Source organism: Chenopodium album, chromosome 9, assembly GCF_948465745.1.
Source record: "Chenopodium album chromosome 9, dcCheAlbu1.1, whole genome shotgun sequence".
Classification (NCBI taxonomy): domain Eukaryota; kingdom Viridiplantae; phylum Streptophyta; class Magnoliopsida; order Caryophyllales; family Amaranthaceae; genus Chenopodium; species Chenopodium album.
In genome coordinates, this window is record NC_137842.1 from 9711200 (window position 1) to 9725356 (window position 14157).

At 34.8% G+C, this 14157-nt stretch overlaps 1 protein-coding gene across 5 annotated transcripts; it reads left to right on the forward strand.

Moving 5' to 3' along the window:
* Positions 1-1043: 1043 nt before the first annotated feature.
* On the forward strand, positions 1044-13736 carry LOC145558374 (protein-tyrosine sulfotransferase-like). Of its 5 annotated transcripts, XM_081619599.1 has the most exons (14): positions 1047-1213; positions 1345-1382; positions 1484-1563; positions 2131-2308; positions 2394-2465; positions 4511-4799; positions 6474-6611; positions 6915-7019; positions 7173-7320; positions 11654-11703; positions 11795-11857; positions 11962-12084; positions 12350-12475; positions 13104-13736. In XM_081619599.1, exons 3-14 carry the CDS (start codon positions 1515-1517, stop codon positions 13257-13259), a joined length of 1497 nt encoding a protein of 498 aa, XP_081475725.1. In that variant the 5' UTR covers positions 1047-1213; positions 1345-1382; positions 1484-1514; the 3' UTR covers positions 13260-13736. The 5 variants fall into 5 exon arrangements, with proteins under 5 accessions (XP_081475726.1, XP_081475725.1, XP_081475724.1 ...); XM_081619600.1 differs by having other exon boundaries at positions 1044-1382; positions 13110-13736; XM_081619598.1 differs by having other exon boundaries at positions 1047-1382.
* The last annotated feature ends 421 nt before the right edge of the window (positions 13737-14157 follow it).

Here is a 14157-nt window from a genome sequence, read left to right on the forward strand (position 1 = left end):
TATCTGTTGCTCCGGTCCCAACAGAAATGACAGTAGGGTGAGGTGTTGGATGTGGGATTGGGGTTTCGTAGGTTGGGGTTGGTACTTGGTATTTAGGGAATTTTTTTTTTAGTTAAAATCATTTTTATTAATTACAAACATGTAAAAATATAAAAAAAACATAAAAATACAGCTACTTATCTCATTGCGCCAAGTGTTACTATTAAATATTTAACAGGCTACCAACAGGTCATGTTCTATTTTGGGCGTATGTCTATCAAAGGTTGTTTTATTTTGGAATAATCAAAAGGTCATTTTATTCTTAAAAGACCGTTTAAAGGTAATTTTATTTTTGACAATTTTTCCTTTTTATTAAATACTCCGTATTTTTTTTTTTTTTTGAGTTGTACACGTTAACTATTGAACTTTCTATGTATTTAAGTATTGGTGTTTTTAGCTAAATATATTTGTCATAGTATGTAATATTCATCTGTCCCCCCGGTTTAAAATTTTTGGCTCTGCCACTGCCCTCAACAATTTAGATAACTAATTAATATATTATCTAAAATAGTATTCCCTCCATTCCAAAAAGTTCGACACAGTTTGCATTTGCGCGATATACAATGTGCATATTTGACCAAGTTAGAAATTCAGATAATTTGCATAATTTAGAATCTAAAAAGATCTCACATGCTAATTTGTACTTAATTTTTATAATTTTTTTTTTAAAAAGTGGTCAAAGTCATTTTAATTTGGCCACATGAGCAGTAACTAAGTCGAACTTTTAAAAACGAAAAATCTAAAATTTAACTTTTAATCCAAAATCAGATCAAATCCAATCATTAGAGAACTAATCATATTTTCCAAATTGGACAATATTTTTGCTCAATCTCAATCACTATCAAATCTTATTTTAATTCAAAATCAGATCAAATCCGATCATTAACAACTAATCATAATTTCCAAATTCGACATTATTTTTGCTCAACCCCAATCAAATCTTAAAAACCCCATTCTTACAGAGTTGACATTGATTCACAATCCACTTCCCAAATTACCCTTCTATTTCTTTAAACTAGTCCTCAGTTCCTCACCATAAGTCCACTCACCACCACCAACACCAACAACAACAATTAGAAGTGCGCTTATTTTCTCTCTCCTCTCTGTGTTGTTCCCGGCAAATTCCACTCGAAATCCGTATTTTTCGGGAACCAACACCACTTTCTTTGCTTTGGTCTGCTCATTTTCCCGACATATTTTTCACCTTCACGAGATTTTGCCCTCCTATAATTTGCTTTCATGCTTTCCATGTTAACTATTATTGTATGATCTTACTTTTTTTTTTCTCCCCTTTTTAATTATTAGGGTTTTCATCTTTCACAATTCTTGCAGGATTAATTCTGGTAATTTCTACTTAAGATTTCCTTTAAATTTGATTAATTTGGATGATTTTGATATGAATTTGTAGTGTGTTACTGAAATTTGTCTAATTTTGTTGTTTCAGCAATTAAGTAGGTGTTCATTCTTCAAGTTTGATGGATTTTAATTCAAAATGGATTGTTCCGATTTTGATTATTGGATCAGGTACTTCTGTTTTTGCTTCATTTTCTGCTGTTCTTTGATTGCTTTGAATTTTCCCTTTAAATGCTATATTTTTATAGTGTTCTTGTAATTGGAGTAAGAGAGTTTTGGATTTTTTAGTGTATGAGAATATAAAATGTATTGATTTTGGAAACTCTTAAAACTTAGGCTACTTAGCAATTTAGCATGTGTCAGAAATGATAAGAAGTTGCTATCAAGAGAACAATTAACCTTGTCTTTGTAATGGCCGAGGGGAATTGATGGAAAACTCAGTTCATCCAGTACAGTGCACACTTGACTGCTTCACCCCAGAATGTCAATCCTTTTTCTTGACTTTGTCGCCGGGTATTGGATGGGGGTATTGTTGAGATGGTAGGAATCTGATATGTAGATGAAACTTGAGGTTTTGTCGTCCTATTAATGTGGCGAGCAGTTTGTGTATCGTTGTTTTGTTATTTAAGTTTGTTTCTGTTGTTAATGTATTGTGTGCAATAGTGAAGCTTTATTGTTTCATGTATTTAGGTTTGACTTTTGGATGAATATCGTCCTCTTCTCTTGTCAATCATTCAGTTTTTATGCTCGTAAATGCCTCTTCTGATGAAGATGACTACCAACGCTGTGAGATTGCTGTAAACAATTGGGCCGCTTCTCAACTTAGTCAAGAAGTTAAAGAAGATAAACATACGCTTCGTGATCTGTTGTTCTTCCTACATATACCAAGAACTGGAGGACGCACATATTTTCACTGGTAACTGAATTGTGTAGTAAAGTGTTGGAAGCTGCAATTTTTATTTTGGTTGAAAAAGGAACTTACAACATTTGTTTGTTTGCAGTTTCTTGAAAAAGTTGTACTCCTCGAAGCTGGAATGTCCTCGTTCCTATGACAAATTGCGGTTCAATCCTAGGTATCAGTTTTTCCATTTTCCTTTGTTAGTCTATAATGTTTTTGTATACCATTTACCCCTTCCCCAGTTTGGCTGGCTCATCTCTTTTGTTATAAATGAATGGGTGAGGAGCCAAAGAGAGAGTATATGTAATACACTGGTGTCAATATCTCATCAGGTACTGGTGGTAGAAGTTCAAGCATCATTTTCAATGTGTGTTGATGAATTTTGTGCAGCAACAGTAGATAACTTGTCTTACATTCTCCTTTTCTATTTGCGAAATGTTGTTATGGTCATCTGTTAGATTTGAGGTTCAATGGTTTTCGTTGTTGAAAATTTGAGTTGTGAATGTGTGATCATTTGGAGGTAGGATGATGTACACAGAAATATAATACTATATGGGTGTTTAAGTAGAATATCTTTTGATATTATAATATGTGATAGAAGATCCATTTAAATGTGCAAAAATAGAGAAGTAAAGATAGGTCCCATGCCACGCGCTATAATTATAAAGGAACTTTCATGGAAAGGGAGCTCTAGCTTTCCATGTTCCTATAACATGGTACTACCATAGGATTAGAGCTTTTGGAGAGACTATGCTCTATTGCAACATCTATAAGGCCTTAATTAGGATGGAATCGAATTAACCTTGACCAATTTGCACGACAAAGTTGTTAACCCGCGCCGTTCCATCAACCGACTGGTAATGCATCAAGCATTAACATCAATGCCTGAAAGGGTCTAATTGTGCAAAAGCAGAAAAGACAAGAAAGGTTCCCACCTGGAGCAGGTTGAGGGGTTGGAGGTTATCCTTGTGATAACAGAGAAGCTGCATATGCCAGACTCTTGATTTAATATGCCACATCCATAAGCTACTTCACAATGAATGAGAAGATTTACAATTTGAATAAGGTTGGTGCAAAATTTGAACCTGAGAGTTGTGGGTTATTTTATAGAGTATATGTATAAATTTCAGTGGTGTACAAAAAACTTACTGGAAGATTTTTACAAAGAGTAAGCATCAAACAAATGAATATAATAATGATTTCCTATGATGTCACTTTTAATCTTGTTTTTTTTTTCTTTCCTTTTTGTTTTGTTTTTTTTTTTTTTTTTTTTTTTTTTTTTTTTTTTTTTTTTTTTTTTTTTTTTGGTGCCAGATTTTTACTCCCTCCACTTTGCTGAAATGGCTACACATGGTTTGTTACAATTTTTAATGCACTTCATTGACCATTAATATTGTTAGTTACATATTTATTAAAAAAATGTAAGATTTGATATCTTAAATTACTCATTGCAATAAACCAAATAATACCTCTCATAGTCACATGATACATTATTGATGTTGGTATGAGTGGTAATATTTTGTCAAAGATATGTAATGATTTTGTTTTGAACTGGGCTTGAGTCCCCAGAGGATAAATAGACTCTTTGATTGATAGAAAAAACAGCAAAAAAAGTTAAAGCTTTGAACCTTTTCAGCAAACTGTAACCCCCCTTGATCTTCTACTTGTTCCTTGCATAAGTGTGAGCTTAGTGATGAATTTGGAAAAGATCTTTGGCAGGAAGTTGTAGCTTCGTTTAGGTATGTCCATGGATTACTCTTTGAGACTTCAACATTGTTATTCTTCGTATATTTTGAAGAAAATCCTTGGCTTACTGGTAGCTCTGTGTTTATCAAAGTCATGTCAACACGGCTTGCTATGTTTTTTAAATAGCACTTTCAAATCTAAAAATATACTGTAATTAGAAAGTGTCATTCCCAATCCTACACCTCCCTTATCGTTCATTGTTGATGAATCTTGTAATTGTTGGAGCAAACTGTTCAAAATGATCAATCGTGTAATTTGTGTTGATTTGCTGCTCCTTTTGAAGATGCCTTTAATAGAAAGGACCTTATATATCTGGTTTATTTTGTAATTTATACTTTTTATACTAACTGCTCTCATTTTATTTTATTTATGTTTTCTTCAACCCAACTTTTTAGTTGTAAATATTGGTAGGAATCTCTTGCATTTTCCAATTTTGATGTACAAATTATGAATATCTTCTCTGTTTTTCTGCAGAAAAGCTCATTGCAGGTTGCTAGTCACTCATGATGATTATAGCATGATGACCAAGCTACCACATGATAAGACATCAGTGGTGACAATATTAAGAAACCCAGTTGATCGTGTATTCAGTACATATGAATTTTCAATTGAGGTAGCTGCTAGATTTTTGGTGCATCCTAACTTAACATCTGCCATGCAAATGGCTGGACGTTTGCGAAAGAAAAACAATGTGGTTAGCACGCTAGATATATGGCCATGGAAGTATTTGGTTCCATGGATGAGAGAAGACCTATTTTCTAGGGTATGGCTTACTGTTGTTTCTTCTTTTATTTTTATTAATTGGTGAAATTCATATGTATGGTGTCAAGATTTGTATAATTAATTTTGAGTTACCACGTTGCTTTGATTGCTTCTACTGCATTCATGTCATTTAGAGCTTGTAATTTGCATAGGGAGTTAAGGAATCTTGCTGGAAAGTTAATTTAATTAAAGACCACAAGTACAGTGCTCAATAAACGTTTCATGTAGAATGAATTTCATTCCCTTGCACTCTACAAGATTCATGTCTGAAAGGGAGAAAAATTCTTCTCTTATGCTTTGCTCCTTCTTTGGGCTGTCGTTACCCCTGAAGTATGTGGTAGTGATGGCAATACTAGAAATGCTACTCCAAATGATGCTATTATTGTGGTGGTGATACAGGTATTGATTGGCTATTACATTTACAATGGCACATGTGAGCCTTTGATGCTTTATTACCGGATCATCTTTTGGCATGTGTTCAAGGATGCCTCATAAACGATTTTTGGAATGCATTTAATTTTTGTTCCCCTTTTTTCTTTTCTGTCCGTGAAAAATAATAAGTAAAAACTTTCTTACTTAACCTATTTTGCTTAACTGGACTTGCTTTTGTTTAACTTAGTTTATCAATTTGCTTAACTTATTTTGGATGTTTTTATATTTAACTTAATTATCTTTGCTAATACTTATATAAATAAATTAGAGGAGAAAATAACCATAGTAAAAATCATTAATTTCTAAAATTACCTGTTTTAGTTGTACATTGATGTTTTGATTTGGTATATTATCTTCTCTTTAAGCTTTTATCATGCATATTCCCAATCATGCTGTAGTGTCCACTATGCCTGCCATGGCAACCACTTTTTAAATTTCACTATATTAGTATCTTGTTAGAAACATATAGTGCTTGGTTTGGCAAACATTTTTTTTTTTTTTTTTTTTTTTTTTTGGGGCATCTAAAGGGATGGAAAGCAATATTCCCAAAGGCAGAAATCAATTTCCTTTTGTAAGTAATTAACACATTTTCCACTCTTCTCCTTGTCTTTCTTATTCTCTCCTCTCATCCATCCTCTCCCTTTTACTTCCAGTTTACTTTTCTCCATAACTTTTCTGGTATGCTACCAAACAAAGGAAAGCTAGTTTCCAATAGTGCTTTCCTTTGAAAAATATCTTCCATGGAAGCCATTTCCCATTGAACATGATCTCATGAAAACCAAATGGAGCTAGAGGTAGGACTGGTGGACACTTAGACCATGTGACATGTTGATAATTCATGTATGTTTGCTTTTATATAATGATATTCGCACATTGTTACTCTCACTTTATCATTTTCTCTCCCTTACATTTTCTCAATTTATTTGTAGTTTGTGGTATGATTGCAACTAGACATATAAGTGCGTAAAGCCTCAATTTATGGCAAAATTGGTGTAATCTCATATAGTATGTTTGAGAAGTTACTAAGTTTGTAGACTATGTATCCTTGTATGCATTCTTGGAAACTAGATCTTAGCGGTGGTCTTGATTTTTTTTTTTTATTATTTTTTTTTTTTTTGAAGTTAATGATATTGTTTTCAAATGCTTCATAAAGTTGGGATTTGTGCCTGATTGGGATCCTAGAATGTTTAGATTTAGATGCTCAACTAAAAATCTTGATATTATTATTTGTTTACATGGACAGAGAGATGCTAGGGTGAGTCAGAATCTAAATCATGTTAGTAAAGACTCGTACAATATGGAAGACTTTGCTATGCCGCTGCTTCAATACATTAATGATCCAATTGCTTTGGATATCGTTCACAATGGGGCCACTTTTCAGGTATCTCTGCTTGGTTCTTCTTAATCAGCATTGTTCTTTTGTACAGTCGCTATGTTGCTCTTTAAAATTGTGATAGCTATAAGCCTCATTCTTTGATCTGATGGTTCATTGGATCAGAAGTGGTTCAGTTTGACTGGCTATGCTCATTTGCATCCATTTAATTAATTCTGAAAGACCATGCAGTTCTATGGTATTTCAGGGTGCAATGATATTTTACTATTGTCAATTTTGGGATCTGCCTGTTCTTCTGACTTCATATTCTTGATGACATGTAGTTAAAATTTTCTCTACAACTGGCTGCAGGTTGCTGGACTAACAAATAATTCTAATTTAGCGGAGTCACATGAAGTGCGTATGTGTGTTCAGAAGTATCATTCTCTGGGGGATTCTGTGCTTGATGTGGCAAAGGTAGCATGATTTTCTCTGCTCTTGGATGTTTTGCTGACACATATACCAAGTTTGCACCTGGTGCAGCCTTAATGCTCCCTTTTTTTTTCTCTACAACTGGCTGCAGGTTGCTGGACTAACAAATAATTCCTTTTTTTTTTCCAAATCTTGCAGAGGAGGTTGGACAATATGTTATATGTTGGATTGACTGAAGACCACAAAGGATCTGCAACAACATTTGCACATGTAGTTGGTGCACAAGTCATTTCTCAGTTGGTAGGATCAAATTCTAGCATGGATCATCAAGCTAATAATATAACAGGTCAGCTGTACAGAAATTTTTGAAAGTTTTGATGAATATTTTATGATCAGAAGGTGGATTGGTTGTGGCAGGGGGTGCCTAGTTGGTAATCCTCTTAACCAGGACAATTAATCATCTAACCAACCATGAAAAGTTCATATTTTATACAAATATTCAAGTCAGTTCCTATACAATGTGCTTAACTGCTAAGAATCAACTGTGCTTAATCACCATTAATGGCAGAAAATAGGAAAAGGAAGATGATTTATTTTGTTTATTATTTTTATTAATAATAGGAAATTACAGTAAATATGTGGTATTTTTTATTTTCTACAGTTGGATTCTCTGCCAATTTAAGCTAACCCAAAATACTAATATTTCGTAAGCTAATCGCTGCCTAATCCTCTCTAATTATAGTATTATTCCTCTAACTAACTCATTTATCTTCCCCCTCAAGACTCTATTAATTGAATTATATTGCACTACCTGATACTCCCTCCCATTTTCATAATGCTAAATTATATGCTTTGAATTAAATTAATTCATAGCATAATGCTAATTGCTCTAGGCAGTACAACTTTAATTTGGCCTCAAGTGATATAACAATGATGGCTAACGACTCTAGCTTCTAGTAATATTTGCTTGTCCCTCAAAAATATGAGACGTGAGGGCTTCCCAGATAGCTAGGATGACATTACATATCATCTTCCAACTTCAATGCTTCTGGCTTCTATAAGTCCTCTTCTACTCAATCTAATTTGTTTTTATCCCTGTTGCCATACTAGCATTATGCCTTTACATTCTCAGCTTTCTACCATAAACTTTAAGTGAGAGATGCTCTCAGAGTTGAATAATCTTTTAAGATTATGAACCTCATCTTTGTCCCTGTATAAATCTATGTTTCCTTGTGTTAATTCTGCTCTGCATCATAAACCAACAGAAGGAGCTATATCTAGGAGTACTTAATTTTTACAATTTTAATTGGCCCACTAAACCTTGTCTTCACTACTCTATAGTAGTAACCACGAGCAGTGGTATAAGCCCCTTTATGATTAGCAAACCTGCAAGGAATCAGCCTTAACCTCCTCTACTATTCACTTTATGCACGTAAGAAAAAGGTGTCAAAATCAGTTAGCTCCACTTGAGCTCTTGAGCGCTATCAAGTAATTCAATTCTAGTTTGTTATGAAAGATTTTATCTTACTGTGCTCTGTTAGAAAGGAGTTTGTTATGGGTGTTAGGAGTTTCTGCTTTAAATTGAGGGATGCAATAATAAGGCATGCAGAATATTGATTGAAACTTTTATCTTGATTTTTTTTTTTTTTTTTTTTTTTTTGTGGGAGAGAGCCGAGAGACCTTGCCTCTTGAAAGTAAGGACTTGTATTTTTTTATTGCTTTAATCAATATACAGCCATCTATCTTAGTATTTCTCCCTAATTCCTGCTGTTCTCCTTGCCAGATTCTATCTGATTCCTAACAAAATCATCTGTTCACGCTGTTTATTATTTCTGCCCTCCCCAGTATTAGATCTGCAAACAAGATTGCAGTGATTGGGAGATATATGTTGTAGGAGGCTTTACCTTCCTATATACTCCCTTTGTCCCTTATTTAGTGGCCTATTTGATTTTTTTCACGGGAATTAAGAAAGTTGTAGATTCCTTAAAACTAATGATTGGGAATATAAATATGCATGTGGGGTTAGAGAGAGAGAAAAAAAATAGTTGGTAATTATTAAGGAAAAATTGCTGGTAGTAATCCCACCTTTGGGGCATCCGCGAAAAATAATCCTACCTTTGGGATATTTTTAAATAATCCGACCTTTATACTAAATCCGCTCAAAATGTTCCCAAGTGACTTGTAACCGGTTGAATAGGTAATTTTTTTTAATTAAGCCTAATCTACCCATGTCACAACGTTATTGGTAAAAAAAAAAACTTTTACTAATATATTTTTTACAGAAATAATTATTACTTTTTTTTTTTTTTTTAAGGAAATAAAGAAATAATTATTACTAATTAAACTTAATTAACTTATTTAAAACTAAATTTTTTAAAACTAATTAAAAATTTAAAACAATCACCACCACCAACCCCAACCCCAACCCCAGCCACCTCTCTGCCCCACCACCAACCCAAACCGGTCGCCAGCCTCTGCCGCTGACCGCAGCTCCCTCACGCTTGTCGCCGCCACTCCCCTACCCTATTTTGTCACATCCTCTTACCGAAATTAAGGCTGAGAAAAGGAGGGGGTCAAAATCGAGGCATGAGAAGGGTGGTGAAGGCCGAAATCCGGCCGAGGAGAAGGGGAGAAGGCCAAAAAAGTGCCAGAGGAGGGGGCAGAAGCTTGGTGGGGGAAGTGGGAGGTCGGGATTGGGACGGGGAAGGGTTTCGAATTGAAGGGGCTTGGTGGTTTAGGGGGAGGGGGCTGGGTCTGGACGAGAAAGGGATTTTCAGGAGAGGGGGTCTTGTCCGGCGCCGGCGGTGGTTGGGGCCTGAGTGGCCGAAGCCGAGGGGCGGGGGATTGGCAGCGGCGATGGCTTAGGCAGCTGGTGGGTGATTTTATTATTATTATCATATTTTATTTTCTTTAAAAAAAATCTAATTTTTTTTAAAAAAAAATTATTTTAATTTATTTTATTTGACCAATCACAGCCCGCCACGTATCATGTAACTTGTTATAACGGGTTACATGACCGGTGGGGACCGTTTTGTGCGGATTGAGTATAAAGGTCGGATTATTTAAAAATATCCCAAAGGTGGGATTATTCCCAGCAATTTTTCCAATTATTAAAGAGAGGGAGAGAGAAAGTGTTGGGAAATAATGTCAAAAGTACATAAAAATAAAAGAAAAATCATAACTCATCAAAAAGGGTGTAATTTGGTCAAAAAGTACACTCTTTAAATATAAATAGACCACTAATTTTGGCTTCCCAAAAATGGAATACAAGCTACTAAATAAGGTACAGAGGGAGTAGTATTTTTCTTGTTCATGGCATTAACATACATTTTAGGCTAGACAAAAACAGAAGGCTGGTAGACAACTCAAGTAACACAACAGCAGATATTAGCTGCAGTGTAATCTGTAATAGAGGTGCATAGAGCCACAGCATCATTTGTGTATGTCTTCTCCATGAATTGTGGTCTAAGCATAATTAGGCTGACTTTGGCTCTTGATAATTACTTAGGTTCAGTTGTGTAACCCTTTTACATCTAAAGGGGAAGTGCCCAGAATGAAACCAGAGAGAGGCCAGAATTTTTATCATTAATTAATATGGTACTGGAATTTGACAAATAGAGGGCAGACTTAGTGACTAACTGTGATTGGCACACAGGCCAGAGGAAGCATAGAAAGTGGTAAAATCCTTGAGCATTAACATAATTGAAGGTATATCCCTTTGAGTACAGGATTTTAGTCGACTTATTAATAAATTGAGTTAGGTGTTGTGGTGTTATTACTGTTATATGGGACTGTATTAAGTGCTAAGTACTTTTTTTAAATTTGATTTTGGCATTTCGCAAACTCTTTTTTAATGAACCTCAAAAAGATGAAATTTCTCTTACCTCAGCTGCTAGGTGACTGATTCCCTGCCAACTTGATCCTCTGGAGGAATGATGGGTTTACTCCATCAGAAAATGTTGGTTCCTTTATGAGTTTTTCAGTCACTAATTGCAAGTTAAAAATATTAAAAGTTGGGGAAAGTTTATCCTTTCACCATGCTCCAAGATATACATTTGAAACTGGATCTGGACTTCTGGAGCATATTTCCTATTCGATAGGAACCGATGGGTGGGGGAGTGTTGGGGGGGGGGGGGGGGGGGACAACACTCCAAAATTTTTAAAAGTTTCCCAGGGTTTTTGGATCTATTTCACCATTTGTTTTCTAAATCAATTGTGTTTTTTATTAGTATATTGTCACATTGTTTGGATTGAGAGAGTTGGAGGGAAAGGAAAGAAGAGAATAGAAAGGATTCATCTTCCCTTCTTTACCTTTTGGTAGTAGGGAAGGGAAATGGAAGGATTCATTTTCCCTCCCTCTTTAATAAACTAAATCCTTCCAATGTTGGAGAAAATGTAACCTTATTTTCTCCCTTCCCTTCCATTCCTCCCCCTTCCTTCTTCTTCCCTCTTCCTTTTTTCTATGCAAACAAACTGACAGTGTCACTATGGTTTAAGATATATTTGAAACTGGATCTGGAGCATATTTACTGTCTCGATGTTTGTTTTCTAAATCAGCATATTTTTTTGGTACTGACAGTGTCACTATGCTCAATTCCAAGTTATTATTTACCTATTATGTAATATTAGGGGTTCTGATGCATCAAAAGGATTGATTCTGACACTTCAAAAATCTGCAGAACAAAGCTATTCACATGCAGCGTCTGAATCTCAACATGGTCAACACACGGTTAGTTGTGATACTGTTTTTAGTACTTCCATTTAAGAGCATATGCAATAGTTTTCTCGATTTGTCATGCTTCATGCTGCCTGCTCTACAGAGTATTTCTATTGATGAAAGCCCAAGCAACATACCAACTGCGGATGGAGAGTTTAGAAAAAGTGTAAGAATTATAAGATTGATCTCTTTGATAATCTGATTGTCCTAAATCATTTACATCCTATTTTCATCTTGAAGCATGTAACTTACTGTGTTTAAGCCATTTAGGAAATGACTGTTGGGAAACTTATGGAATCGTACGAATCGTGCATTGGTAATTTGCGGAAGTCGCAGTCACAACGGCGAATCACTTCTCTGAAAAGAATTTCCCCTGTGAATTATACAAAAGAGGTGTGTGACAGTTGTAATGTCATAACAAAGTTTGTTAATTGTGAGCATTTTGGGTTATGTTGTTCGAAGAATATTTTACTTGGGCAAAAAAGTAGAGAGTGTTTTTGTTTTAAACTATCATTTTTGCAATCCTGTAGGATCCTAGGAAGATGAGTATTAACTGATGTTACTTTCAATTTTATATTGAGCAATCATATTTTGTAGATTACCAATGTGGGTATTAGACAGTAGGTGTTCACTGACACTCTGGAGTCTTACATTACAGGCACGCCGTCAGGTGCCAGAATCAGTTATTGAGCAGATAATTTCACTGAATAGACTTGATATGGAGCTTTACAAGTATGCTAAAAAACTCTTTGCCGGGCAACATGAGCAGACAGTGCAAAAATTGGTGAGTGCTGTAATCTGAGCCTCTTATTCTCTAAATTATAAAATTTTGCTCAAGAATACTAATTCGAAGAAACACAATCATGTTGCCTATATCCGTTTTTGAAATTTGTTATTTTCAGTCAGTTAGAACCAATGCTTTTCCAAAATGGTCAAGGTGTGAATTTCCACGTCTTCTAATATTTGCCATATTCTTTTTTATGCCCAATCCTTAATTTCATTCTCTGGCGAGCTGCCATTTGCTTCTGATAGTTCTTGCCTTTGCTTAAGCATTTTCTTAATAGTCTCAGCTCCTCCATCATCCTATGGCCTTTGGACTTCGAAGTAATATAATGATGTTGATTGACACCTTTAATGACTATTCAAAAGCTCTTTGATTTTCTTTTTTTGTTCTAGGAAATTTAAGAGCAGTCCTTTTTTTACTTGAGCAAAAGGCGGTTTGACTGTTGATTTGTAGATCAGCATTTCTACCCTCTGATAAACTTCACTTTGTTGACAAATATATTGATATCGGTGACTCATTGGTTAAGTTGTTGCATGAATGCATTTAAATAATCCGTATGAGTTTTGTTACTGTAAGCTTTGTTAATTGCAAGTTTGAAATAACCATACCCTGTTGTAACAAAATGTAGCTCAAGTTGCAGGAAAGACAAAACGGCATCCTGATGAACTCATTTACGGCTCCACCCTGGGAAAATATCTCTTTAATCATGGCTGTCGTTTTGGTGATTGTTGCTATATCAGTATTTGTAAATGCTAGAAGAAGAATGTCTAAAGTTAAGATATGATAGAACCTGAACATAGACAGATTTTTATAAAGGTTTATAGAGAAATGAATGGCTGCCATCCTACAATGCATCACCTGATCAAATCGCTTGACATGTGCTGGGGATTTGTCTATTTTGAAGGGACGGCAATTATGAACAATACTATTGATTTGCACAGCAACTGAAACTATAGTTGTTCAGGTGGTCTTGATCCTGACTGCTCAATTTTTTTGCCATTTTGTCACTGCAAATACAAGGAAGGATATCTCTGCGGCTAACGCTGGCAAAGTCTTTTCTTCTCAAAATCTATTAAAGATATTTCAAGAATACCGGGTTAAGACAATAGAGTTTCTTCGTTTGTCTATAGAATTTGGCAGCCATTTTTAATGGTAGAGTACTTTTCTCTCGTTTAGATGATATGCAGTTAATTGCATTGAACATAAAAAAAATGTACTGTATTATTCTACATGTATAACAATTTTTCGGTAAAGACTAGAATAGACCCGGTCTACAATAACTAGTATACTATACGAATGTGATTATATCATACGAAATGGGATTATATTACTACAAAAGTGATTATATCATCCTTTAGATAAATGTATCACTTAAAAAGTGAATTTATCATAATATGAGATTATATAATTCAAAATATGACTCACAAAAAGATAATTATATCGTTTAAAAAAGTGATTATATCATCCAATGTGATTATATTGCTTGAAAGTATCAAATTTTGGATCTATAATAATTTATTGTAAATCGAGTTTAGTAATCCTTCAAGTAAACCCGTAATCCCCAAATAACCCCGTAACCCCTAAAGTAACCTCGTAACCCCTCAACTCATCTAGTAACCCCTGACCTAGTAACCCATGACAAAAGTAACCCCTGACCGACCTGGTAACCCCTGACTTAGTAA